The following is a 24,044-nucleotide window of genomic DNA, read 5'->3' as shown; positions in this document are numbered from 1 at the left end:
CAGCCAGCACCGAGTGGGATTTGGCAGGGTTATGCTGAATGCCTTTGTTGGCTCAACATATTTCCACTGCTGCTGGGGACAAACTAACAGACTGGCATGATTGAATTTGTCCAATTGTCTCTATATATAGAAAGGACAGACAAAAACAGAACCAGTTACACCAATGCAGCTGCTCCATAGTAACACGAGAGGGGGACTGAGGGTGTGAATTGACCTGCTGGTGTGTCTCCTGTTCTTGGGGAAAGCTGAGCTGTCAGTTCTGCATCCCTGGGTGTGACAGATGGATGCTGTCCTGCAGGTAGCAGCTGGCTCTGTGTACCTCGAATGGTCTAGTTGTTACCTGCTTAAAATGTGCTTTTTCTGGTGCTTTTCTTGGGCAGGGTGTGTCTGCCTGGAAGGTAGGTTTCAAGTCCTTAGCTTCCTAGAAGAAGGGATTCCAGTGGCATTTTTACTCTCTTACAAATGGTTGTGTATTTTTTTCCATAATTCTCAGAGCAGCACGATTTATTGAAAGGAGAGGTGAGCAAAGTTTGAAGGTCCTAGTGCTTTATGAAATGCTTGGTGACAGCAGGAGAGCAGTGGGCATGTTACTGCAAGCCTGGGAGCCCTCTGCCAGGAACAGAAGTGTGTGACTCATTTGATTAATAATAAAGTTATGTGAAGATTCAGTTGTTTTTACCAAATTAATGGTGATCCGTGGTTATCTGTGCTGGGCACTCACTAAAATGACTCTTCCCCCAGTATCTGTATTAGAGACCAGGCTGTCATGGGCTCTAGGGAACAGCCCTAGTAAAGGAGAGTGGTCTGGGTGTGCAGGAGCAAGTGGGGATGGTGCTGAGACAAGCAGAATGTGGAGGAACAATAACCCTATCTCTTGAACTTGTACAAAGAGGGGGGGAACTTCATTGAGGATTTTGTTTCTGTCTGAGCCAGTGCATGGAAACCTTCTCTAATGAGCTGGGCTTCATATATGAGCTGCTTTTAATATATTCTGTCTTTATTGCCAGGAAAATGTCTGACAAAACAGCGTTTGAAGTAGATCAGAGCCTCATTGTATTTGTGAAACAATCGAGTTGTTGCGACAGGAAATGACCGGAGCACAGAGCCAAGGCTTGTGTCTCTCTGATGTGAATGAGCCCTGCCCTCCCTGTTCTGCTCCTCCTTGTACCTTGTGTCTGTCAGGCATATTTTTCATCACACAGAGCAGTGTGGCCAGGCCATTTGGTGCAGTGTGTGTTTGCGTCCTTAAAGTTGGCCAAAAATTACAGACCCGAGATCTTTAAGGGGAAGGGTGTTAAAATGGAGTTCTCCTGAACCAAATCAAATTGAGTGGAAGCAATTGGAAGTTTTGGTGCAGTTTGGCATCTGTGTAACAAGGTGCTTTGCTAAAGAACATTCATTTTGATGGGTTGTGGAGAAAGTATTTCTGCACCTTCTGTTTGGGTCCTTGCTGTGTCTGTGAATGGCAGAGGGCGTGTTATTGCAGAAAAGACAACCAGGAAATCTTGATTTGCTTCCTTTAGGAATCCAATAGCACTTATTGGTACAAATCAATAGGAGAGTTGTGAAGCTTTTGTTGGTAAGGCTGTGTAAAAAATACTGTCCTGATGAGTGCTACACAAGTGTGTTGATATTAGCAGCTTTTGAGACTCTGCTTTGCATTCTCTTGAGGTTTTTTTACTGAGCTCTGTTATCCTCAATTTTCATCTTCAGCCAGAGGGAGTAGGTGATGTTGAAACAGCATCTTATGTGGCTGCTTTTCCAGCCATGCTCTGTTAGTGGTATTTTGATGGCCATCTGCAGATTGGCTTGTCTGATTTGCCATTTTAAGCATCTTAATTGACCTTAAATGCTTCTAATTTAGAAATGGAAGTAGGTGGAAGGCTCGAGGGTTTTTAGAGCCTGCCCTGAACATCAGGAGAAGCTGCCTGTTGCCTCCTCATTCACGCTTTCCTACACACTCTGCTGCACCAATAATTGATTGCAGATGAATCTCTCTGATCTCCCTCCCCTCTTTATGTGTGCCTTCATGTCTGTGTCATGCCAGCCAGCCTGCTCTGCCTTTAATAAAGAGACTCAGCCTAAGCAGAAAAGCTTGAGACACTAGGGTTAATTTACTGGCCTGTATTATTCATTGCAAGAAAACAAATGGAGAACTTGTGTTAGCAGATTTTTACGTGCCTGTGCCTCTCTACTGGTGATTTTATTTTTAACCTCAGCCATAAACCTCTTGTGCCAATCCCCCCCTCCCCCTTTTTTTTTTTTTTTAATCTCATCTCTCGGAATTTGGAATCTTGTCATCCAACATCCCACGCAGTTGTGTGTGTATTACTGCACAAATAAAACAGGAGCTGTGGCTGGAGACCTTCTGGCTCCCTGGAATTAAAGTAGGAAATCCCAATTCAGTTGCTTTTTCTTCACGTTCCCAGTCTCTTCACAGATCCTCTTGCCCATCAGCAGGCTCCCTGCCCCTCTTCTAAATGCCCTACAGCATTAATCCATGTTCCCAGCAGGATCTGCCATTCACCATTTGAGGCTCCTCACTGTATGCAATTATTTAGTCTTCTGGGGGAGGCTATTAGACCAGCTCAAAGCTGAGCATCAGAGCCCACTGCAGTGAAGCTCAGCCCTTGGAAGGGGAGAGCAGGACAGAACCAGGTCAGGGACAAAATGGCAGCAGGCTAAAATACTGTATTTTCACTCTGGCACAGGGCTGGCTTTTCAATCTAAAGCAAGCTGCAGGTTCTCATTGTCTGTGCTGGTCCAGCAATTGAAAAGTGTCTCTGCTCATCAGAGCTGCTGTGAAATAGAAATGTTAATCCCTTTCCTTCACTGTCAACTCCTTCATGTACTGGTTTCTCTCTCCCATACAGGCCAGCAGCCCACAGGATCTCCGCCTCTTCTATGAGAAAAACAAGATGCTGATGCCCAAGTAAGCATTTTTCCAGTGTTGCTGCTTGTAGGCACTTGTTTACCCTGTGTTTACACCTGTCCTCCCATGCTCCTGGCTTGTCACTCAGGGAGGTGACTAAAACATTTGGCCACCTGCCTTTCCCCATTCCTTATACCAGCAGTGATGTGGCCCAGAGAAAATGAGGCAGCAGTGGATAGCCAGAGTTGGTGTTCTCTCTCTCTGCAGACACTGCTGCTCCCCTACATTGCAAAAATTCAGGATTCTTAGTGATTCCAAGAGCCAGCTGGTGGTCTGGTTCCACACATGGCTTCCCTGAGGCTGAGAGCCTTGGGAATAGCTCATGGCAATTCTGGAAACGTGTGAGCAGCCAAACTGCAGTCCCTCCTGTAACCTGCAATACCTGACTGCAGATCACATTCCCATTTCTCACGTGTCAGGGCAGCAACTGCTTGTGTCCATCCTGCTCTTAGGGGGAAACACTATAACCTCCATGGAAATGGACACTGCTGCAGTTTCCAGGGGGAAGAGAACTGCTTTCATCCTAACAGGGTATATGTTACCTCGCTGCTCAGTGCTGTGATTTGCCAGGGTATTTTGGTTTTGTTGCTGTGGTCTTTCCTTTTGATCTCTGAGCTCTTAAAGCAGAACCTCATGCCTGCTCTGAAAACCTCAGCCTGGTACAGAGATAGGACTGAAGTTCCAGATAAGATATCCAAAAACTGGAAGGCCTTTTTTTAAGCAGAAAGTGAGCTTCGAGTTGGCAGAGCTGCTAATGCAGCCACATATGCAGAAAGTTCAGTGGGTTGCTGTATATGGATTTTTCTTTTCCCTTATCAGTTCAGACAGTTCCAAAAGATAACTAGAAGGGACTGTCAAGAAGCTGGAGCTCTTATCAATGACTTGTGCTTTCCCTTTAAGTACTTTCTTTTTTGATTTGGGGAGAAGGCAGATTTCTACCAGCATTAACTCTGGGGCATCTGCATGTTCTCCTGGGTTGAACTGGAGGGCTCGAGGGAGTAAAACACCCAACGAGAACAATTTAAAGCAAAAATGCCACCACATAGTGGGAGCTGAATAGTCTGTGTGAGCAGAAAGCAGACCTTGTGTTTTCCCTAAACAGCCCAAAACATGGCTGCTCACCTTGAGGCAGTCCCTCTTACTAAGAGAGAAATTAATCCCTACAACTAATCAGCTTCCTTGTGTCGATCCTGCTGCCCTGCTGTTGTTTGGCTCCTGGTGCAGGTGAGGGGAGAAATGAAACTGGGCTGTAAGAGGAGAGCATGTCTGTGCTTGTAGGGATTAGTCCTTCTCCTCTGAGCCCTTTGCACAGCCTGCATTCACCATTTTCACTTATCTCCACTTTTGAACTACCAAACTCCTCCAAAATTTAGATCCAAGCCCACTGGTTTTTTTTGCTGTGGATGTCAGATCTGAAGTGGCCTTTGTGTAAATGGCAATTCCCAGCTTTCCAAAGTCAGTTTGTCTCTGACGTGGGCTGCAATCTGTGCTATTCCTGAGTAAACACGAATAAACTGCTTGACAGCCCTGCCAGCACAGGATGAAACACAAAACTACTCCAGAGACGACCTCCTCAAACTGCAGCAGTGCCAGGATTTGGTTTCATTTTCCTTGGGGCTCAGCAGGCTGGCACCCACTTCCCTGCCATGGCTATGGAAAGTGCTGTGTTTTGGCTTGGGAATGGGGTGGGGAAGAAAAGCTCATTAAATGCTCCCCAGCAGTCCCTGCCTACCCAGCTGCTGCTGACAGGTGAGGTGCTGTTCTGAGCATTCTGGGGAGCCCAAAGGCCTCACAATTTCAGCAGTGCTGATCTTAGTAGCTAACGTTCATCATGCTGGTTTGCATGGCAAAGTACATCCCAGGTCATGGGGGAATAAGGCAGATTTGTTGCTTATCTTTAAAAAGGTGGCCTTAGAAAATAATACTTGGAAAATAGAGTAGCAAAACTTGATGCTTCAGACGTGGGAGATAAGAGGAGACAGGCTGTTTGCATCATCTTCATCTGTGTTGTGCCCTCTGAAGTCCATGGCTTGACCTGCCTGTTTCTTGGCTTTGAAACCATAGCAAGGCTAAAGCCATAGCTGGGAAATGGACTCATTTTGGGTGAGAACTTTGTGTGTCATGGATAAATAAATGATGATGATAACACTGCAGGACTGCAGGTCTCCAGCACTAATGTATTTTTCAGGAGACTGCTCACTGTGGTACCTTGGGTTATTCCATTACACAGTGGGCTTCCAAGGACGCTTTCTTGATGAGCTTTTTTGTGCGAGCTTCTGTTTTTACCCTGTCTCTGGCAGGGCAGATTGGTGGAGATGGTGTAGGAAGGGTTCTTTCTCCCAGCATCAGTGGGGCTTGGCCTCAGGGCAGTGAGTGATGCCAGCCCAGTGAAGAGCAGCCCTGCCTGAGCCACGTGTGAGATATTGAGCAGCTAAAATTACTGTGCTGGGCACACACAGGCCATTACCTCAGCTGACCCCAGTGTGGGGAGAGGGAAAAGCCTGGCAGAGCGTGGGGCCATGCTGGGCACAGCCATGATAAACAGAGCTAATAGTGAGAGGAGCTGGAACCACCTACACTCTAATTTGGAGAGCTCTGCCCCAGCCTGGCTACAACAGCCCCCAGCAGCACTTCTGGTGATGGAGGGAAGTCAGCAGAGCTGAATCCACTTATGCAAGAGCTGAATTCCGCTTTCCCTGCCTTAATCTGGTCATTTATTCCCTGAGTCTTGCAGTCTGCTGGGGTTGGGAAGAGCTACCCTGACCTCTTCTCCATCTGGCTGTGGGGCAAGGGAGAGCACAGTGATTTACCAGCTCTTTTGTACTGTACGGAAAAGAGTGTTTTCTTCCTAACTGTGCTGAAAAATGGGGTGATAGCTGCATGAATTTTCGCTTGCTTGGGTGGCAGTTGCTCACATCTTAGTGGCCTCCAATTAATAAATGCTGTATATCAAGGAAGCAAATAGACAAAGGTTGCTTGCCAGCCTTGCATAAGCTGCACTGAAAAACAAATGGCTTAATAAAATGGTAGTAATTGGTGATACATTTCACCACCAGTGTCTTAACTGGAAGCTTCCCCTTGGAAACTGCTTGATTTTAGTGCCCTCCTTATTCCCACTAGCACAAGTGGAAGAGATTTTATTTATCATGTGCAAAATACTGCACGTTAATGGGCTTAGCTGAGAACCAGAGGGCTGCCACTGGCACCACTGTGGAAGGGAAGGATCTGCAGGTGCTCATGGGAGAGGCCACTAAAGCAGGGTTAGCTGTAGCCTGAACAGTGACAGTGGGGAGTGAAAGCCAGAGATGCAAATAGAGATGTTTCAGTTCAGCCTCCCTCCAGTGAGCTCCTGGTGTTCCTGGCCCAGCAGGCACACGGAGTTTGCATTTGCCAGTTGCCTTCCTGAATATGTAAAAGCAGTTTAAGTAGACTGCTAGTGTCTCTTATTTTGCTTTTGTTTGCAATCCTAGCATCCCCAGGGAGACATCAAGCCACCTGAGGCAGCTCCTGCTGGGCCTTTTGCAGCGTAACCATAAGGACCGCATGGACTTCGGTAAGAGCTCCTTCCAGTTTTAGTTCTGCTGCCTCTCTGTGTGTCTCTTGTGCTGTGGCACTGCACAAACATCTGTACTTCTGGCTGGTGCTAGGAGAAGCATCCAGACACCTGGATCTCACGTGTGCCTTGAGGGCTGCATAGTCTTGGGGGTTTTAGTACCTGTGCTGGAAAGGTCCGTGCTGATTTCGGTACAATTTTGCAAACCTGGAGATGTGGCACACCTTCAGCCTATGTTTGTTACTTGTGTTCCCTTTCCTGGCTTCTGCTTTTATGATCCCTCTGAACTTTGATTGTAAAATGTGGTATTTTGAGCACCTCTGTTTTCTCTGGCATAGCTCCTTCCCAAAGCTGCAAGCTGCACCCATTTACTGAACAATTCAGTCAATACCCTCCATTTCTCAGGGTCTGCCGTGATGATTTGAGCCTGGAGACCATAGCTGCTTGCAGACCCTTTCCTCCTCCAGATTTCTGTGGAAGGAAGCCGTGGTTCTTATGAGGGCTCAAGCTGGCAGTCTCTGGGCCTGTGTCTGTCTCCTGTCTTGGCTGACATGAAGATTTCATTCTTTTTTTTTTTTTCTTCTTAATTCCTTCTAAATTAAGAAGAGTCACTGTGAGCCAGGTGGTTCTGACTTTGGCAGCATCTTACAGATGTGTTTTAGCTGAGCAAAAAGGTCTGAAGAACCTCCTAGTAAAGCCCTGCCCTAGAGGAAAGCAGGCAGAGGTGGAGCCTTTCCTAGAGCCCCTGAAAGGGCCAAGTCATCTAAAGGCAAAGACATCCTGAGTGTTTTCAGGATGTTGCTTTTTAGTCAGACTCGGTTGGTAAAAGAGTTTGATATTTCTGTCTTTTGGGCATTGGTTTTCGGTTGGTTATTTGTTGCTTATCTGCTCAAGTGGATTGTTCCCTGCTGGGCAGCATGTGCTAGCTGATGAAGAGAAATTGTTTTGCACCCTCTGTTATTCTTTTGGATTAGAGATGCCAGGAAAGCCTTTCTGGGGACGGTCATCTGGGTGGATTAACAGAGGCTGATCATAATTATCCAGTGATGAATGTAAAGAACTGGTTACTGGGGTGCAGAGGTGAGAGAATGAGCCTTTTGATAAGGGAGTTGTTGAAGCTCCTGGCAGACTTGGCTTGGATAGAAGCACCTTGCAGTATTATTCCCTGCAGATCTTCTATCTGGCTGTGGATCTCCACCTCTTCTGTCATGCTGCTGTGCATTTAAAAAGAAGGTATCCTTGAGGTTCTTGACTCCCTGCTGTCAGAAATTGAGTCTGCCAAACCTTTTTAGACCCCCATAAGCTGTTTTTGTACCTCCTGGGAGTAGACTGTATGAGTCAGTGTCTAACGCTTAGAAATTTGAGATAATAGATTTTGGTATCAGTCAAGACAACACTTTCAGCACTGAGATTATTGGCTGCTGCAGGATCCTTTTCTCTATAAATTGTCACATCCTTGTAAAATATAATTGTTTTTAAGGGGTATGTGAGAAAATAATCTGTAGAGAAGCCTATATTTGAGATATTCCTTGTGCTTTTTAGAAGGCAGATCTTGATGAGTGTGTGGCATCTCATGACACATTCTGGTATCTCCTGTCGGCTGAGAGGAAAGCAACTACCAGAACCATGATTTATTTAGACCAATCCACTACCCCACTATCCAGTTGTATACTTGGTCCCATCCACCTCCAGATGATGCCCCTTGCCAAGATAGCAACAATACGTAAATGAGAGCATTTCTCTGTGCCCAGTTAGTGTCACCTTTTCAGCTACTGTGTGAGCCCAGCTGTGCACAAGCTGTTCATGTCCCGTGGCTCTGGATCCCATCCAGACCTCCCCCTTCCCTTAGCTGGCTGCCAGTGCTTTGTCCTCCCCCTACCCAGCTCACCATTGCACGTTCTCTTCACCTGCACTGTTTACAGAAGGCCTGCTTTGGCTGATGGTCAGTGCCTTTGTTCACTGCCCCTGTACCCTCCAGCACTCTGTAAGGTGAAAATTGAAGATTTGTGAGTGCTGCTGGGTCAGGCATGATTCCTGAGCCACTCTCCCCAGAGGGGGGTTTTCCTGCTGCTCCTTTTCCCCTGAGGCCCTCTGCAATCTGCCTGGAGATGTGCACAGTGCCCTCCACGGAGCTGCCCCAGAGTTTAGTTGAGTCACACAACAGCAACACATAACCTTGAAACTTCATTTACTTGTTGTGTGTCTCAGCTGCTGTTCTACTAGGAACTGGTGGTCTTTGCAATCTCAAGATTATCTAGAGGAAAACCAAGAGGGTTTCAAGTTGCAAGTTTCCTGCTGATGATTACAAGCTGGGTTATTTAAATTTTGCTTTGCAAGCACAGCTAATAAGCAGTTTGGAGCGGGGAGGGGGAAAAGTGAAAGAAATCATCATTTCCACCCCCTCAGTTGAGTCAGCTTGGCTGAGGGATGGTACACTCCTCTAGAGGAGCAGTCTGAAGAAGAAGCAGGAAACTCCAGCAGCTGAGCAGCTCCTCCAGGATGGGGATGTTCTCCATCCACAGCAGATGTAATCTATGAGATGCCAGCTTTCCCTGCCAGAGAGTTCCATCCCTTCTGTTGTGCTAAGCCCACACTCAGGCTGCAGGACCCTGGCATGGTGAGACAGGGTCTCTCAGGCTGGGCAGACAGGGATTGTTTAAGATTAAAAAGCAGACAAAAAACCCAGTTGCTACTTTCTGGAAAGCTCACTGGCCAAAGAGGAGCTGTTTACAGAAGGAGAAGTTTGTAAACCTTGGTGTTGCAACAGGAAATCCATGCTGGGAAAAGAAGTTGAAGTGCCTGCAGTTAGCTCCATAATCAGTGTTGATCCATGACTAACATTCCCAAAAGGCTGAATTGCTGATTGTGATAGGAGAGGACTCTGGCACAGAGCTGCAGTGAATCAGAGATGAAGGAATTGGGAGAAGAAGCTACTTGTGAGGACAGGCAAACATGTCCTCATGTCTCCAGCAAGCCAGGACAGAAGCTTTTCTTGGCCTGGATCTGTGGAATGTTCTCCCTTAAAGAGGGGAGGAAGCAGCAGTTGTGTCTGGTGTGAAAGAGGGGGAGTTCTGGGCTGTGATCCTTTCTGCCCTCAGTGTGTGCAGGGTTTGGGTCTGTGTCTGATGGAAGATCACTCAGTGGAGTAATCTTTTTGTCCGTCATTCCTCTTCAGTGTAGTGAGTGGCAGTGCAGTGTGATAAATACAGCTCCCCTGGATCCCTGCAGTTAGGAGGACTCACCATCCTGATCAGCCAGGGATCCAAATAATTTCCCATCCCTTTTATATGAGTGGGTCCTGCATCCAGTCCCTACCCTGCAGTCTTGACCCCTACTGTGTACAACTGCAGTCAGCCAGCTTCCAAGGTTGACTGGATTGCATGGAAAAATCACTATAAAACACCATAACTTGCTATGCTTTGACTGCTTTGTAAACTTCTTACAGTCATTTCCTTTCACTGAGTCACGGTTCTTGATTTTTTTCAGATGAGTTTTTCCATCACCCATTCTTGGATGCAAGTGCCTCTATGAAAAAATGTAAGTATTGCATTTTCAATTACAACTCTTTTTGAACCGTGGCTGGACTTCCTTTGCTAGTTCAAAAGGAAAGAAAAACACTGCTTTATGTTTCCTTAGTTATTTAGGCAGGGATTCAGTGTTTGTTAGTGTGTCATGTCCAGATTTTACCATCAAAATGTATTTAATTTGACTGAGTTATCTTCAAAGGGATGATTAGAGGGCTATTTAGAAACCTGAAGTAGAAGCAAATGTAGCTTTGAAGTGTATTCAGCTGCTTTGTATGAAGTGCTTGGTCAGTGGGGTGCTTGTAGATAAACAGGATTATGTATCATGGTCTTGCTTTTCATCCTCATCTGTAGGACCACTCAGGATTGTGAATGGTGCAAACTGGCACTCTTGGCTGTGCTTGCCAGGTGCTACTTTAGGTTGGCTGTGCAAAATGGCTTTGGTAACCAAACCGTTTTTCATCTTTTACCTCAAAGTTCTTGATAAATCTTGTTGTAGAAGGGTTACCTTTGGGTACTCTCTGAGAGCTGGTCAAAACAGAGTTCCATTGAAAGTTCTCTCTTCCCTCTTTTGATTCATAACTTTTGAACATATTTCCAGCCACATGTACTATGGTCCAGAGGTTTGTTTTCATTGAAAGCAGTTCAGAATTCCTTCTGGTGTGGGGGTATCGTAGTCCTCTGGCCAAGAGAGTTGGCTTAGTGGAATTGTGTAGAGTTGTCTTCTTCTGGAAGGATCTTCTTGGACCTTTAATCTCCTCAGTAAATGATAGAGCCAAGAATTTTCATCAGTGATTGATTTGGAGTGCCCAGTGCGAGGGCTGGAAGTTCTGGAGGAAACCTGTCCAACACAAACACAGAGCCCCTCTTGGATGTGTGCCATGGGTGGACACCCCTTGTCTGATGTCCACATCACTCCTAACAGTCTCTTGCTTTCCTGCTGCCAGAGCAGGACCTCTCAGTTGTTCCTGATCAGATTTTAACTGTGCACTCAGGTGACCTTCCTGCAGGCAAGAAAAGACGCTTCTGGTTTAGGGTCGCTTGGAAGGCAGCCAAGGCCTTGTCTCCACCTGCACCAGCGAGATGTGGGGCCAGCCCTGCCAAACGGGGCTGCTCTGCCGGCAGGAGAGGACTCTGCCAGTGTGGGACTGCTCCTAAGCCAGCCCAGCTCTTGGCACCTGCTGCACTGCTGCTGGGTGGGAAAAGCCCTCCGAAGTCTGATCCCCCTGTGGGCAGAGGATCCCCCCCTCAGGATGTTCCTGCGTGCCCACCAACTCATCTCCTACCTCCGGCCGTTCCGCTGCTTCACTGGCCAGGGGAGCAGAAACCCCCCTGCAAACCAGAGAGGGTTCTTCTGACTTGGCCCCAGTTCCCAGCTTGTGCCCGCTTGCTGTGCAGGAACCAGAGGTGCCATGCTGAGCAGGGGACTGTAACTCAGCCTTTGCCCCCAGCTGCACCAAGGTTAACAGTGTGGGGTCAAGGGCCAATAAAAAAAGCCCCTTTACAGGCAGGGGCCTCCAGACCTCTCTGCTGCCCTGCTGGTCCTCGCCTCCAGACCTATGTCCACAGCCTGGAGTTCTCTCCAGGCAGGAAAGACTGCTACTGGTTTTGAAAACATGAAGAGAAGTACCTCTGCATTGCTGGAGATGTTGGAGTTGTTGTGCACAGAAACCTGCTAGTGGAGGAGATAGTTCTGTAGTCTGCTGTGAGGTCTCTGCTGCTTCCAGATGGCAGTGATGGGTTAGAGCCTCTGGGAAGTGTGCTCAAGAGCCTGGATGAGAAAGGCTGCCTGTGGTCCTTTTGATTTCTGAATAGGTGAGAGAAGAGCCAATGTGTCAGCAGAGGTCGGGGTTGTGGTGACCTCCGTAAGAAAAGCTCACCTGAGATGTGTGGAATGCTGCTTGACATAGCAGCATGCTTGACCCCTGCACAATTGTAGCTGAAGTTGGTGTCTTGGCAAGGCTGCAGTTCTCAGGGGCTGCCTCCCTGGCTCTGCATGCTGAGCCAAGAGTCCAAAAGCTTTATTGTGCTTCTTCATCTCAACATGTTGCTCAGCATCACCAGTGTAGGAAGGATCAAAGAGGAAAAGAGATACAGCTGCATCTGAATGATGGTGGTCGTGCTCAGGCTGAATTAGAGTGCTCAGGCTTCCAGTGGAGAACTGGGGGAAGGAACAGTGTGCCTCATCTTTTTGTTCTCCTTGAGAGATCACAACTGGCCACCAGTGACTGCAGTGGAAGCAGGACTAACACATCCAAGTGTGCAAGTATCTCTTAGGAGTGTTTGTTGGATGATCTGTAGCAGGAGTAGTGACCACTCTGTGATGAACACTGAGACCTCAGCTGAGCTCAGGGACCCAAAGTGCAGCCTTTGCCCTTGCAGTTCAGAGGTGCCTGCACTGCACATGCAGGGAACCATGTGTCCATCCAGGTCCCAAACCCGTTTTCAGGTGTGGCACCTCCTGTCCAAATGAGAACATTTTGCAGGATGAGCAGAGTGTGCTGGTCTCTGTAGGTTTACAGACATGTCTGCCCTCAGGTGACAAGGACAACAGGAGAGGTGCCACCAGCAACACAGTGATCAAAAATGAAGTGAGAGCCGGGGGCTGTTCATTCTATGTGGATCTCTTTTAGTACACATGGAATCATAAAGAGTTTTTTTTAATATAACACAATTCTGGAAAATTGGGAAATCCTCAAATATGGGTCATTCTCCAAGTGGATAATTTTGAAGTCGCTCAGACAGGGGGATCCCCCTCCTTGAAATACATTTTTGTATTTTGCAAGACACTCCAGCAAAACCAGCATTTCTTTCAAAAATCTTTCAGTACATTTCTGACAAGCACACCCTCTTCACTGCTGTTTCAAGGGACAGTTGTTCTTACGTCCATCCTCTCATCTCCCTCCTCTAGTGGAGCAAGGACTTAAGTCTGCTGCCACCCTGGGTGTACCTCAGAGCTCTGCTCACAGCAGGCTTTAGCCTGGAGAGTGGATTCAGGGCCTTGGGTTTTGTTAACTAAGATGTATACTTTATTTTTTGTTTATTTATTTATAATTAATTTTGTATTGTGGGATTTGTACCTGTGACTAAGCATGTACTTTAGGTGTGCAAAAATTTATTAATAAAGTCTTTAAAATACGGTGTCTAGTCAGAATGTCATCTGTCTGTAGCCAGGCCTGATCAGCATATGGTATTGGGGCCGTGTGTTACAGTAATAATGCTTGAGAAGGCTTAATTAGACGCTTGTGCAAGTCTTCTCTCAGTAAACACACTGTAATTGGTACCCGTGCAGAATATTTTGGAGGTTTTTCTGCTCCTGCCTTTAATGAATGGTGAGCTGCTGCCTCCTTTACACTGAGTTAAGAGAACATGAAAGGTGAGCTGCTCTGGTTCAGAAGTGCACAGGTGGTTCAGTGTCTGAAATACCTGTCTGGCTTAACTTGACTTTTACCATCTTTGTAATCTTGTTGTACACAAAACAGGTGATAACTAGCAAAAAATCACCGTAACTTGTGCACATAGAAGGTTTTAATGGTGCAGATTTTTGAACTCTGAAAAGCAACTTATTTGCCAAGTCCTTTCAGAGTTTGCACTCAAGTTATTGCCTTGTCAGAGCTTGCAATTAAAGAACTTCTTGGTGACTGGTTTTAATTGAATCCAGTTAATCAGAAAAGTGCATCTTTCCAGTGCGTGTAGAACTCAGATTCCAAATAAAGCTTTTCTATAAAGCTTGAGGGTCAGATATTTTTAGGATAATGGAGCCTCTGGTAGGATGATGTGTCAGAAGTGATTTTTGCAAGCGTAGGATCCAATATCGAGATCTGCACAGCTGGAGCACAGGCTTGCCTTTATGGCTCCCAGCTCTCCCATTTGGAAACCAGTTGGCACTGGTTACACAATGTGCAGGATGACTGTTTTGTTGCTGGAACGAGTTGGAGAGGACAATTATGAAAACAAACTTATTTACATTACAATTACAATCCAGCAATTTCTGGATTTGGGTGGGGGCCTACAATTCATGTTAACATTCCCTGCATTCAGACTCAACTGAAAACATGATGAGCCAAGTGTTTGCACCCTTTTTAATTTTAAACTGGGAGTGCCTGGGTGTGTGGAGGAGATGGAAGCAGGCCTCTTGCTTTCAAGCTGTCCTACATGGCTGACACTGAAAAAAATGCCCCAACAGGGCTGTGGAGGTCAGAGAGGGTTTGCCAGAGCCAAACCTCATGGTTCTACATGCATCAAAGTCCACGTGGAGTGTCAGGGCCTTCAGAGTTGGAGCTCACAGCATTACAGTGTGAATTTGGGGAGTTCAAAGGGATTTAAGTAAGAACAGTGATTAACAGAGGCTGTATCTCAAGGAATGCTTCATGCAGCTGAGTTTTGAGTTTTCAGATGGTAGTGGCAAAGTCTGCCTTCGTGTCTTCCCTCCTGATTAATGAAAAGCTGTCTGAAGCAAATAGACAAAAATAGAAAAGTCTCAATTCCAGCCAGGTTCAAATCAATGATCACAGGACCAAAATAGTCTGGAGGGGATCTTGTGAGAGAACTGAAATGACTCTTAACAAAACTACTCATTCCAGGAAAGATGAATGGTGATTCAAGTCTTGCAGCCAGCACATGTGGATACAGTTCAGAATTTGCTTATCTTTTCTTAAAAGCACCTTTCCATAAGAGGAGAGTCTGTCTGTACAGAATTGTTCTGTAATAGCTGGCAGGATAAAAAGGGGGAGATTTTTTTCCCCTCTGTCAGATTTCTGGTATTAAATACATAGGGAAGGTTCCAGGGATTGCTCTGCAGGCTCTGTAGGAGGATTGTGGAGATCAAAAGCAGTGTGATTTAGGCAGGACAGAGCTCTCCATTTTACAGGCAGGTTGTCAGACCTCTGTGTGTGTTCCCTGAGTGCAAGGAGTGGGAAGCAGCTGTGCTGGCTGTGGGCAGAGTGGCTGCTCACAGAGCCCCTGACTGACCTCCCAGAACACCCATCATCAGGGCACCAGTCCCTGCTCCCTTAGCAGAGCCAGGGTAGTGTGTTACAACAGCACAGATCATCAAGTGCACAAAATCTAGTCTAGATTGGATACAGAAGTTAAAACGTAGCCTCTCACAAAGCTTTGGGAAGATTTATTTCATTACAGATCTACCCCTCAAACTGGTGGCAGAGTGAGCAGTGCCAGTGTGGCCCATCACAGGAGGGTGTGCCCTGCACACCAGCCTGTCCCAGCCATCCCACTGGGGATTCCCACTGCACAGCCCCAGCACTCTGCTGCATCAGTCTCTATTGGCCCTATAGCAACCTCTTTTGAAAAATATTCAGGTTTTGTTAATGTGTGCAAAGGCTGGAGATCACAGTGACCCTGGTTAAACCATTACAGTGGTCAATTACTTATGTTAAAATATATATTTTAAGTCTATGCTGCTTTGGCTTTGTTTTTTTGTTGTTGGATCTTGTCACATCTCTCTCAGACTGAGGAATTCAGTGTCTCAGTGATTGCTCTCTTTGTGCTCAGAGACTCTGGTCCAGTCATCCTTCAACCTTCTTTGATAGGCTGCATGGAAAGACTGCCTAAAGCCTTTTATTAAAAGGCATATTTACCTATTCTTTTATCTTTAGAACACTGTTTCAACAGTTAATTGCAGAGAGATAGACTTTTATTTTTCTAGCATGTTGAATAGAGTAAGTACTTTTTAGTATCTAGTGGGATTAATGACAGAGGTAGTTTTACTTCAAACAGAAGCATTCTTCTTCCAGGTGTTATTAATCTCCCTTATAATAAGTATGGAGTCATTAGCACAGGTCCTGTAAAGGTAGAAATTTGAGGCAAGGTTCTAATTCTCTGCAAGCATAATGGAAGAGCAGCAGAGTGTTCCTCTCCTCACTTCAGCATTGCCTCTGATCTCTATCTTAAGTCATTCAAATACCAAAATGGTTCCAGTGTAAAATCTGACTTCAGGCCGCCTTGAAGTGGGGATTTTGGGATCTTCTGTGTTGTTCAGTCTTGTGTGTGTGGACTGGAGAATTTGAACCACTAACTACTTCAAAGTCCTTTGAAGAGCCAGTGTTACCTTTGACTGTCTCCCTCCTTGGCTCTTCTAGGTTATTTACTGAACCTCACTTGCATAAGTCATTGGAGTTAAATAAATGTTCTTTTCTCCTTGATGCCTTAATCATATTTTCTGCCTGAAGGTCAATGCTAACTAGGCCTTTCAGAGTGAGCTTTAGGCCTCTGTGAGAGTTACAAAAGCCAGTTTACGATGAAGGGAATAAAATGGGCAGTTCTGATATTGAACAAAAAACCATAAGAGGAAGGGATGCAGGAATGGCCTGTGCTGTGGAACAATTTCTGTACAAAGAGGTAAATAACCAAAACATCTTTAACTTGAAGAAGTGACCAAGGGAGAACATGCTGAGCTGTAGGAAACAATGCTCTATTTCCTTGAGGAAACCCCCTTGAGGGTTTTTTTGTTGGCTTTTGGGGTTTTTTTTAGTAGCATGTGGCCTGGGATGCCCAAGTGGCCATTTGGGCAGCAAACACATGGGGCTTGAGTAGGCAGGTGTTTGCCTGGCACACACCTCCCCACATCTGATGTGTGTGTGCTAAGCCTCGAGGTCTGATGAAGAAACTGTAAGGGTATGACTTCTGCCCCTGACATGAGTAACTCAGTCTGCTTTGCTGTTTTATCTTTCCCTTCATTTGCAAAGACGCTTTGGAGGATGTTTATGGCAGAAACTACCTGGGTAGCACCTTGGTCAGGTGTCCTGAGACCTGTGGGATGGTGCACAGAGGGAGTGGAGGGATGTGAATCACATAACTGAACAGAAGACTAATTCTATTTTGTTCTCCTTCAGTTGACCACATCTGATACATGATGGTTCATGAGATAAACCTGATGGGAAAAGATGAAAAAGACCTTTTATTATTGATTGATCTTAGTTTGACAACTTCTTTTGGTTTTGTCTTTTGCTGGTTTTAGCTGCTTCCGTGCCAATGCCTTCTTATCCCAGTTCAGGCTCCGGTAGTTCCTCCAGCAGCTCTTCCACTTCCCACCTGGCATCACCTCCTGTAAGTACAGCTCAGAGCATGCACTGCTTGTGTTAATGGTCTCCCTGCTTGTATTTTTGAAATGAGGTCTCTGCTTTTGTTCTCTTCTGCTACAAGTCACCGAATACTTCAGTTCTGCCTGGGCTTAGTTTAGAGTTTGGATTGTGGAGGTTGGCTGTCTCTTCACAAGACATATTTCAATGTGCCATTGCCTATTACATGAAACACCTTTATGAAAGAAGTTGGTATGAGTGACACGAGCTTGTCTTGGCAGAGATGGAAGGCTCTTTGGAACTGAAACCAGTTGCTAATTCAGGGTATTGCACTGATTTATTGGCTGCAGGTTCTCTGTTTTCAAGCAAAGTCTCTGCAGCCTGACAGCACATCCACCTTCTTTGCAAATTGACCCTCCTTCTTTCTGACCAGCATTCCCAGGCACCACAGAGAGACATTCAGCAAAGCTGTTTGCTCAGACCAGACCTGCCACAGTCCAGTGGTCTTGTGAGAGATGATCTGAACTGATGGTTTTTCTCTCTGGTTACATGAAACGGTGAAAACTTTTCTGGAGGGCAGAATGTTAGCTGACCATTGAAATGACATTCCTCCAGCTTGTTGAACTGAAAGCTTGTTTTGGGAGGCTCTTGGTGAAAGCTGCCTTTGACTTTGAACTCAAGAATGCTGGTGGTGTGATGGGTAAGGGAAGGGAGAAGGATGGAATTTTTTCCTCCCTGGCATGACAGCTTTTTTTAGTTTGTTCTCTGAGTTTCCCTGGGCCAGGGTGTCTCATCCTGGTGTGGGCAATGCTGAGGGGCACTAGCAGGTGTTGTAGGTGCTCACAGTGTGGGCTGGACAGAGAGGACAGTTCTGCTCTCCTCTGAATGTTGCATAACTGTGTCCCCAGGAGGTTCTTCCTCCCTGCAGCAGCCTGGGGTAAAGGAGGGCTGAGCCCTCCTGACCATAAGACTCCAGAAATGAGCAGATGGTGTGAAAAGCAGACTGACTCTCCTGAGCTTTCCTGGTCTATGAGTACAAAGTCACTGCCAGACTGGGAGGAGGTCCCACATTAGAGGTGCACTGCACCTCTCCTGCTCTGCCTTCTGCTGATGGAGGTGTCCTGGCTCAGCCTGGGAAAAACGCTGTGTCTCCAGGGCAGAGCTCACAGATTGGGTGGAAAAGAGACAACTTTGACAGCTGGAAAATTCCTTCTGCCTGTATGTACTGCATATACAGTGAGAGGGAGTCCCCACTGGTACAGCAGGAGTCTTTGGAGGGTGAGCGAGGTCTCAGTGGGGCCCAAGTGAAAGCTGATTCAAGTCTTTCTCAGCCCGGAAGTGCATGAGGATAAAGATTGTGATCTGCTCCGTGGGCAGTTCAGCTGCCTTAAAGCTTTCTTAAACCATCCAGCTTCCTCCATCTGTCTGCAGAACGAGAGGATTGTGGGGGCTATTCATCATTTGGCTGAAGGAAGCATGAAAATGGGACTTTTTAGGGACCCTCTTGCCTCTGACGGCTGTGAGCTGAAAGTCCAAAGCTGAAAGACTAAACTGAAAGTTTAGTCTCCTTCAGGCCTTTCTTTAACTCTTTATCAGCACCACAGTGAAACAAGATGGTCTTGAAAGTGCAGGAACACTTATCTGCATGTTACCAAGGGCTTCCTGCAAAAGCATGAGTACAGACCAGATGGTTAATGTTTAAGAACAAACCAAAAAACGTAACTCAAAATAACAACCCAGAGTGTCTCTGAGAGCTCCTCTCAGTTTCCCAGCCATACTGGAGTGAGTTGGTGGAAAATGCGTGGTTGATGCAGAAAGGGATGCAATACTTCAAGTGTATTTTTCTTATCTGTGGAGCATCAGACACGCTGGAAGTACGCTTTGTGTAACAAAAGATGCGCTGTTCTGACAGGGACATAAAAGGCTGTTCCTTTTCAGTAAATTAAACAGCTGCTTCTGGCAAACTATCAGCCTTGGTGTATCAGCAAAATGTTGTTTGTAGCCTTGTACAGCTCAGTTTAAAGGATGGAGCAGGATGATGAAGTAGCTGTGTTGAAGCCAGTGTTTGTTTTCTCCTTGAATTAGCAGTCCCTTGGAGAGATGCAGCAGCAGCTGCAGGAGAAGGCGCTGGCGTCTCCTACCCAGGATTCTCCTGGCTTTCTGCATGGATCTAAGGACTCTGCTGGGAGCAGCAGCAAGAATTCCTCCTGTGACACAGATGACTTCGTCATGGTCCCAGCACAGTTCTCAAGTAAGGTGGTTTCTGGAAATGCAGGTGTTCTGAGCAGAGTTTGAAAGAGCGATTAAACCTCTCTGTTTTGACTGAATAGCAGGAATGGTTTTGTCCTCGAGCTGGAAGAGACATCTGGCTCCCTGGCTAGTTTCATAGGATATTTTGTAATTACTTTCGAAGACAGGATTTGAGAGTAAAGATTACTTGGGGGCCTCAGTAAGAGATTGAACCTGGAAATCCAACTGGAAAAGAAGATAAGTAGGCTCACAGGGAAATGTCTTTCACAGAAACCTTTCCCATGTCACCCTCTCTTCAGTCTCACTCAGCATCACAGTCCAAGGCAGGATTCCAGCCGGCAAGTTGGATTTCACACTTGAGAAAATCCCTGAAAAGACTAAAATATGTTGTTTTTTCCTTCAAACACTCTGATTTTCATTTGAGCACCTGTGTTTATACTTGGATAGGAATTCCTTGAAAATATATCTGTACGTATAAGCCAGGGCCTCAGTTCAGCTACATGCCTAAATATGTCCATGCATGAGTCCTTACTTAACAAGCAGAAGGACATTGTTCAACCTTGACCGTGTGCATGATGCTTTGCTGAGTTGGAACGTGGTGATAAATGCTGTGATTCCTCCTTTCACAGTTGCACCACTTGTTATAAAACAGGAATTTGGAGGGGTAGAGCTGGAATCTCTGAAAGATCTCTGCTGTGCAGTTTTTATGATAAGGAAAAGCTCAGTGTTGCTTGTGTTTTCCCTGGGATCAGTGGTGGGACCAGTATACACTTGCCTTGTGCTAGTCATGTTCCCACTGTTCCGATGTTTTGGCACAGGCATGAGCTTCCCTGTGTTGTGTATCCAGCTGCCAGCTCATTTGACTGCCCTGGATTTTTGCCACGAAGGACAGGGATGTTTCAGAGCCCTACATGCAGCATGTACCACTATCCTTTTGCACAGCACCTAGTGGCTGGCACCAAGTGGGCACGTACCTAGTGCCCCAAATGATTCTGTCAGGTCCTGGCCCCCTTCCAAAAGGGCTTGCTTTCAGCCTGAATTTTCTCAAATTCAGGGTATAAGGATCAGCAGCATCGACATCAGCTTCAGCCCACGTGTATTTTGCAAAACACTGACTTCAGAAACAACTCAGCAGGGATTGGAGGGGCAGGAAATTCTACACAAAATCTCAGTTGTTCTGAATGTATAAAGATTTTTAAGAAAATTATCTGGAATTAATCTGTTTCTGCACTTCCTTGTTCCTCAGGTGATTTAACTGCTGAGGCTGCAGGAGGGAAACCAATCCAGGACAGTCTGATGTACAGCGGGTAAGGCCACCAAGGCAACTGAAATTGTCCATGGGGTGTCTGGGGCTTCAAGGTTCTGGTTCCCAGGACCTAATAGCTGGGTTCTTTCTGTCTTCCTCAGGAGTTCTTTGGTGACTTCAGCAGGCTTGGAAAGCCAGGGAAGGACACCATCTCCGTCACCCCCGTACAGCAGTTCTCCGAGCCCGTCCAGGTAGGAAAAACTGTTCAGTGGTGACTGTGCAGCATTGAATAATTGAACACCCATTGACTTCCAGGAGGGAATTTTACAGCTGTTGGTGTGCTGGGAAAGATCCACATCACTCCTTTTAATTAAAGGTTAACAAGGAACACCCAGGAGAAACTCCCCAGCCTTGGGCACTGATAGTCCCAACTCCAGAGCCTGTCTCTCCCTCTTGTGGCCCTCAGCAGGGGCTAGGAGAGAATGCAGGAGAGCTGGAATTAACTGTTCCCTGAAGGGGCAGGGATTATTCTCAAGCAGAAAGTAAATGCACTCCACCAGCATGTATGAGCTACTCATCCCCCCAGTGGAGTATTCCAGCTAAGGACCCTTGTTTCTGAATTCGTGAGTAAATTGGAGCACAGCACTTCATACAAACCTGAAAGCACGATGGACTTGAGTTACTGGGCAAGTGTAGAGGAGTGTTGCTCATCTCCTCTTGCTGTTGAAGGACAGATGTGGGCCTGCTTAGTTGTTTGTGGTTTGTTTGAAAAGCTCCTTGCACTGTCTCTCTATAAAGTAGTGCTATGTGGGCCTTGTTTACTAACGGAGGATGCAGGAGTAGGAGGAATGAGTGCAAACAGGCGTGGTCGTGGGTTTAGTTCCAACTAAACCAATTGCTCTAAACTCAGTTTTGGCCTTCAGAAATGTCTTGGTGACAGCTGCCCACACACAACAGGAGCAGCTGCCCAGTGCTGCCAGCAGGGCCAGAAACACTTCTGTGTTCCAAAGGTGTTAACGGTCTGTGGAAGGTGATCCCATTGACTCTAGGCCTGGAAGCCTTAGGGTATGTGCTTAGCTTGCAGGGAACTGGTGGTGCTGCTTCCCATCTCGTTCTTGCCTGCCAGGGCAGCAGGACAGCTTTCATCTTCTGTTCTGTCAATATGGCACCTGTCAGGGGAGGATGGTTGAAGGGGATTTTCACACTGAGAGATGGATGACCCTAAAGTCTTTTTTAAGAAGAAAATACAGTCCCAGGCTGTGTGTTGAACACATTTGTCACATTAACCGAGCCCAGAAAATGACAAAACATAGCCTCAAAGCATACAAATTTAACAGGGAATAATATAGCTCAGAGGCTCGCTGACGTGATCAGATTAATTGCCAAGCGCGTACCACAGTGTGGAGTTTAATTGCATGAGGCTTCTTATGCCATCACCTGCTAAGCTTTTTAACAGCTTATTCCTTAACTGATTCCTTTGCATTCTGGAGATCAGTCTTTATTAAAGGATTTGGTCTTGCTTCTGGACAGCAGTTGAGTGGAAATTCATGGAAGTTGACTACAAATGCTGCCTACTTCTCACTGGTCACCAGAGTGGCCCCATCGTCCTCCACTGGATCACAAGGTGGCAAGTCAATGCCAGTGGCTTTGATCTAAACATGTTGCTGCTCTCACTGTCTTTCCTACTCATTCCCAACAGCTTCTGTGGAGCAGATGCCAGACCCTCTAGTGCTACTTCCCACTTTTCTATCTGCTTTGAAGAAACACTGCAAAGTTCCTTCCTACTCTGTCCAGGATGGGGAATAAGATATCAGTAATGAGACACTGGAGCAGTCACTCTGAATGCAGAGGATAAACCATGGCCTTTGACCTGTCCCCTGAAAGTGCTTGGGACTGGTGCCACCCAGGTGTGCCCTCCCTGGGTTTTAGTGCTCTTCCTCGTATAGATGCCATAAGACCTCTTGGTTCAGCACTTGGCTTCACTGGCACAGAGGATTCCTGGTTTTCCCTCTCTCTTTGCTCACTCAGAAGCAGCAGTTCTCCCCTGTGTGTGGCTCCAGGCTAGCAAGCAATGCTGGCTGCAGTCCAAGTGGGACAGAAAGCAAAGGCTGTTTCAGAGTGGCCACGTTTTCCTCAGGATGTCATGGTACACTCTAGGACAACTCTCCTTGCTCTTACCTAAGAGATTAAGGACTAGACAGAATTAAAATATGCTGATAGTTGATTTTTTTTAATTCTTTTTTTAAACGCTTCCTTGAAGATAATTATTAAGTCTAATGAAAGGTAATTCCTTGGATGTACCCCACAGCAATGGATTTAATACTGTTTTGAAAGAGCTTTTAATTACTGCCAAGTAATTAAACTCCTTGTCCCAGCTTTATCTCTTGGACTTGGCAAGTTTATGGTCAGTTGTATTCTTTAAGGCTGGAGGCCAGTTGGTGAGTTTAGTGTATGTCACTTCATTTGGGTCATTTCCTTTGTAACTTGCACCTTGTGAAGAAAATGAGGACTTGATATAACTCCTTTCACCCAAGAGCTTCTTTTCCTCTAAAGGATTTTGACCAGATGGAAAAGACAGTGTTTGAAATGTATGTTCAAAGTCAGGGGATGTACGAGCTTTGACACGAACCCTCAGATTTCTTGGTGAAAGCTCTGTTTGCTTTTTGTCTGCCGTGACACCATGTCTCACTGATGGAAGACAGAGACACCAGAGCCTCACCTTTCTGCTGAGCAATTGGAAACCTTGAATGCCTTTGTTTTATTGTGTGTCAATGAAGAATCAAGGCTATTTATTGGGCCCAAAGGAGCGATGCTTCCAGCTTCTCAGGGGCAGACCCAGGCATGTGTCCTCGACTGACAGCAAGGGACACTGCAGAAGCCTTCACTACCAATAAGATCTTTCTGTAATTGTTCAACATCCCCCCAATTGGTGTTGGCAGTTGTAAATAGCATTGCCATGGCAATTAATCCTAGAATTCTGCGGCCTTTGGAAGAAGACTTTAGGCGGCTGCTTAGTTAAATGTGGTGTTTGCATGAGTTTTGTACAGCAGGGTCCGTGTGTAGCCTGGTGTACAGGCAAAGAGTGACGGGGGAAACCATCACCTGGGGGAACAGGTATCAGATGGGAGCTGATTCACCTGCTTGGATGGACCTGGGAAGAAGCCTGAAGTTTGCAGAATGGACCTGTCCCATTTTTTTGTATGATATTCTGTCTGACTGTGATGGGTACACGGATATCCTGTCCCTGAAATTTATTTTCTCCTGAGTTGCCTTCTCCTCCCCGTAGTTAACTTGCAAATACTCTGATTTGCACCACTGCATTCTCTTCATGCTGTGAGACTTCCACAGAGTCTGCAGTGGCTGCAGTGGTGCCTCTGCACGAATCAATCACAAGTAGCTCCTGTCAGCAGCGTCTGTGCTGGTGTCCTTGTGAGCCACGGATGTTCAGCCCCTGCTCAGTGCTGTGCTCCTCGGCTCTGGATCTGAGCTGTTGGAAACTAGG

The 24,044-nt window shown here is 46.3% G+C and overlaps 1 protein-coding gene across 8 annotated transcripts in view; it reads left to right on the top strand.

Moving 5' to 3' along the window:
• The window catches only part of ULK1 (unc-51 like autophagy activating kinase 1), a 94,571-nt gene that overhangs the window by 49,620 nt on the left and 20,907 nt on the right, over positions 1-24,044 (top strand). For 7 of the 8 annotated variants that reach the window (XM_017815412.1, XM_017815410.1, XM_017815408.1 and 4 more), the window contains 7 exons: positions 2,874-2,932; positions 6,403-6,485; positions 9,972-10,022; positions 16,986-17,074; positions 19,132-19,297; positions 20,543-20,603; positions 20,704-20,793. In XM_017815412.1, coding sequence (XP_017670901.1) covers positions 2,874-2,932; positions 6,403-6,485; positions 9,972-10,022; positions 16,986-17,074; positions 19,132-19,297; positions 20,543-20,603; positions 20,704-20,793 — 599 coding nt within the window. The remainder of the gene's footprint in view (positions 1-2,873; positions 2,933-6,402; positions 6,486-9,971; positions 10,023-16,985; positions 17,075-19,131; positions 19,298-20,542; positions 20,604-20,703; positions 20,794-24,044) is intronic. The other variant, XM_017815406.1, reaches the window with a different exon arrangement.

Source organism: Lepidothrix coronata, unplaced genomic scaffold (genome assembly GCF_001604755.1).
Source record: "Lepidothrix coronata isolate B3197 unplaced genomic scaffold, Lepidothrix_coronata-1.0 Scaffold51, whole genome shotgun sequence".
Taxonomy (NCBI): domain Eukaryota; kingdom Metazoa; phylum Chordata; class Aves; order Passeriformes; family Pipridae; genus Lepidothrix; species Lepidothrix coronata.
This window is presented reverse-complemented; position numbering and strand designations above follow the sequence as displayed.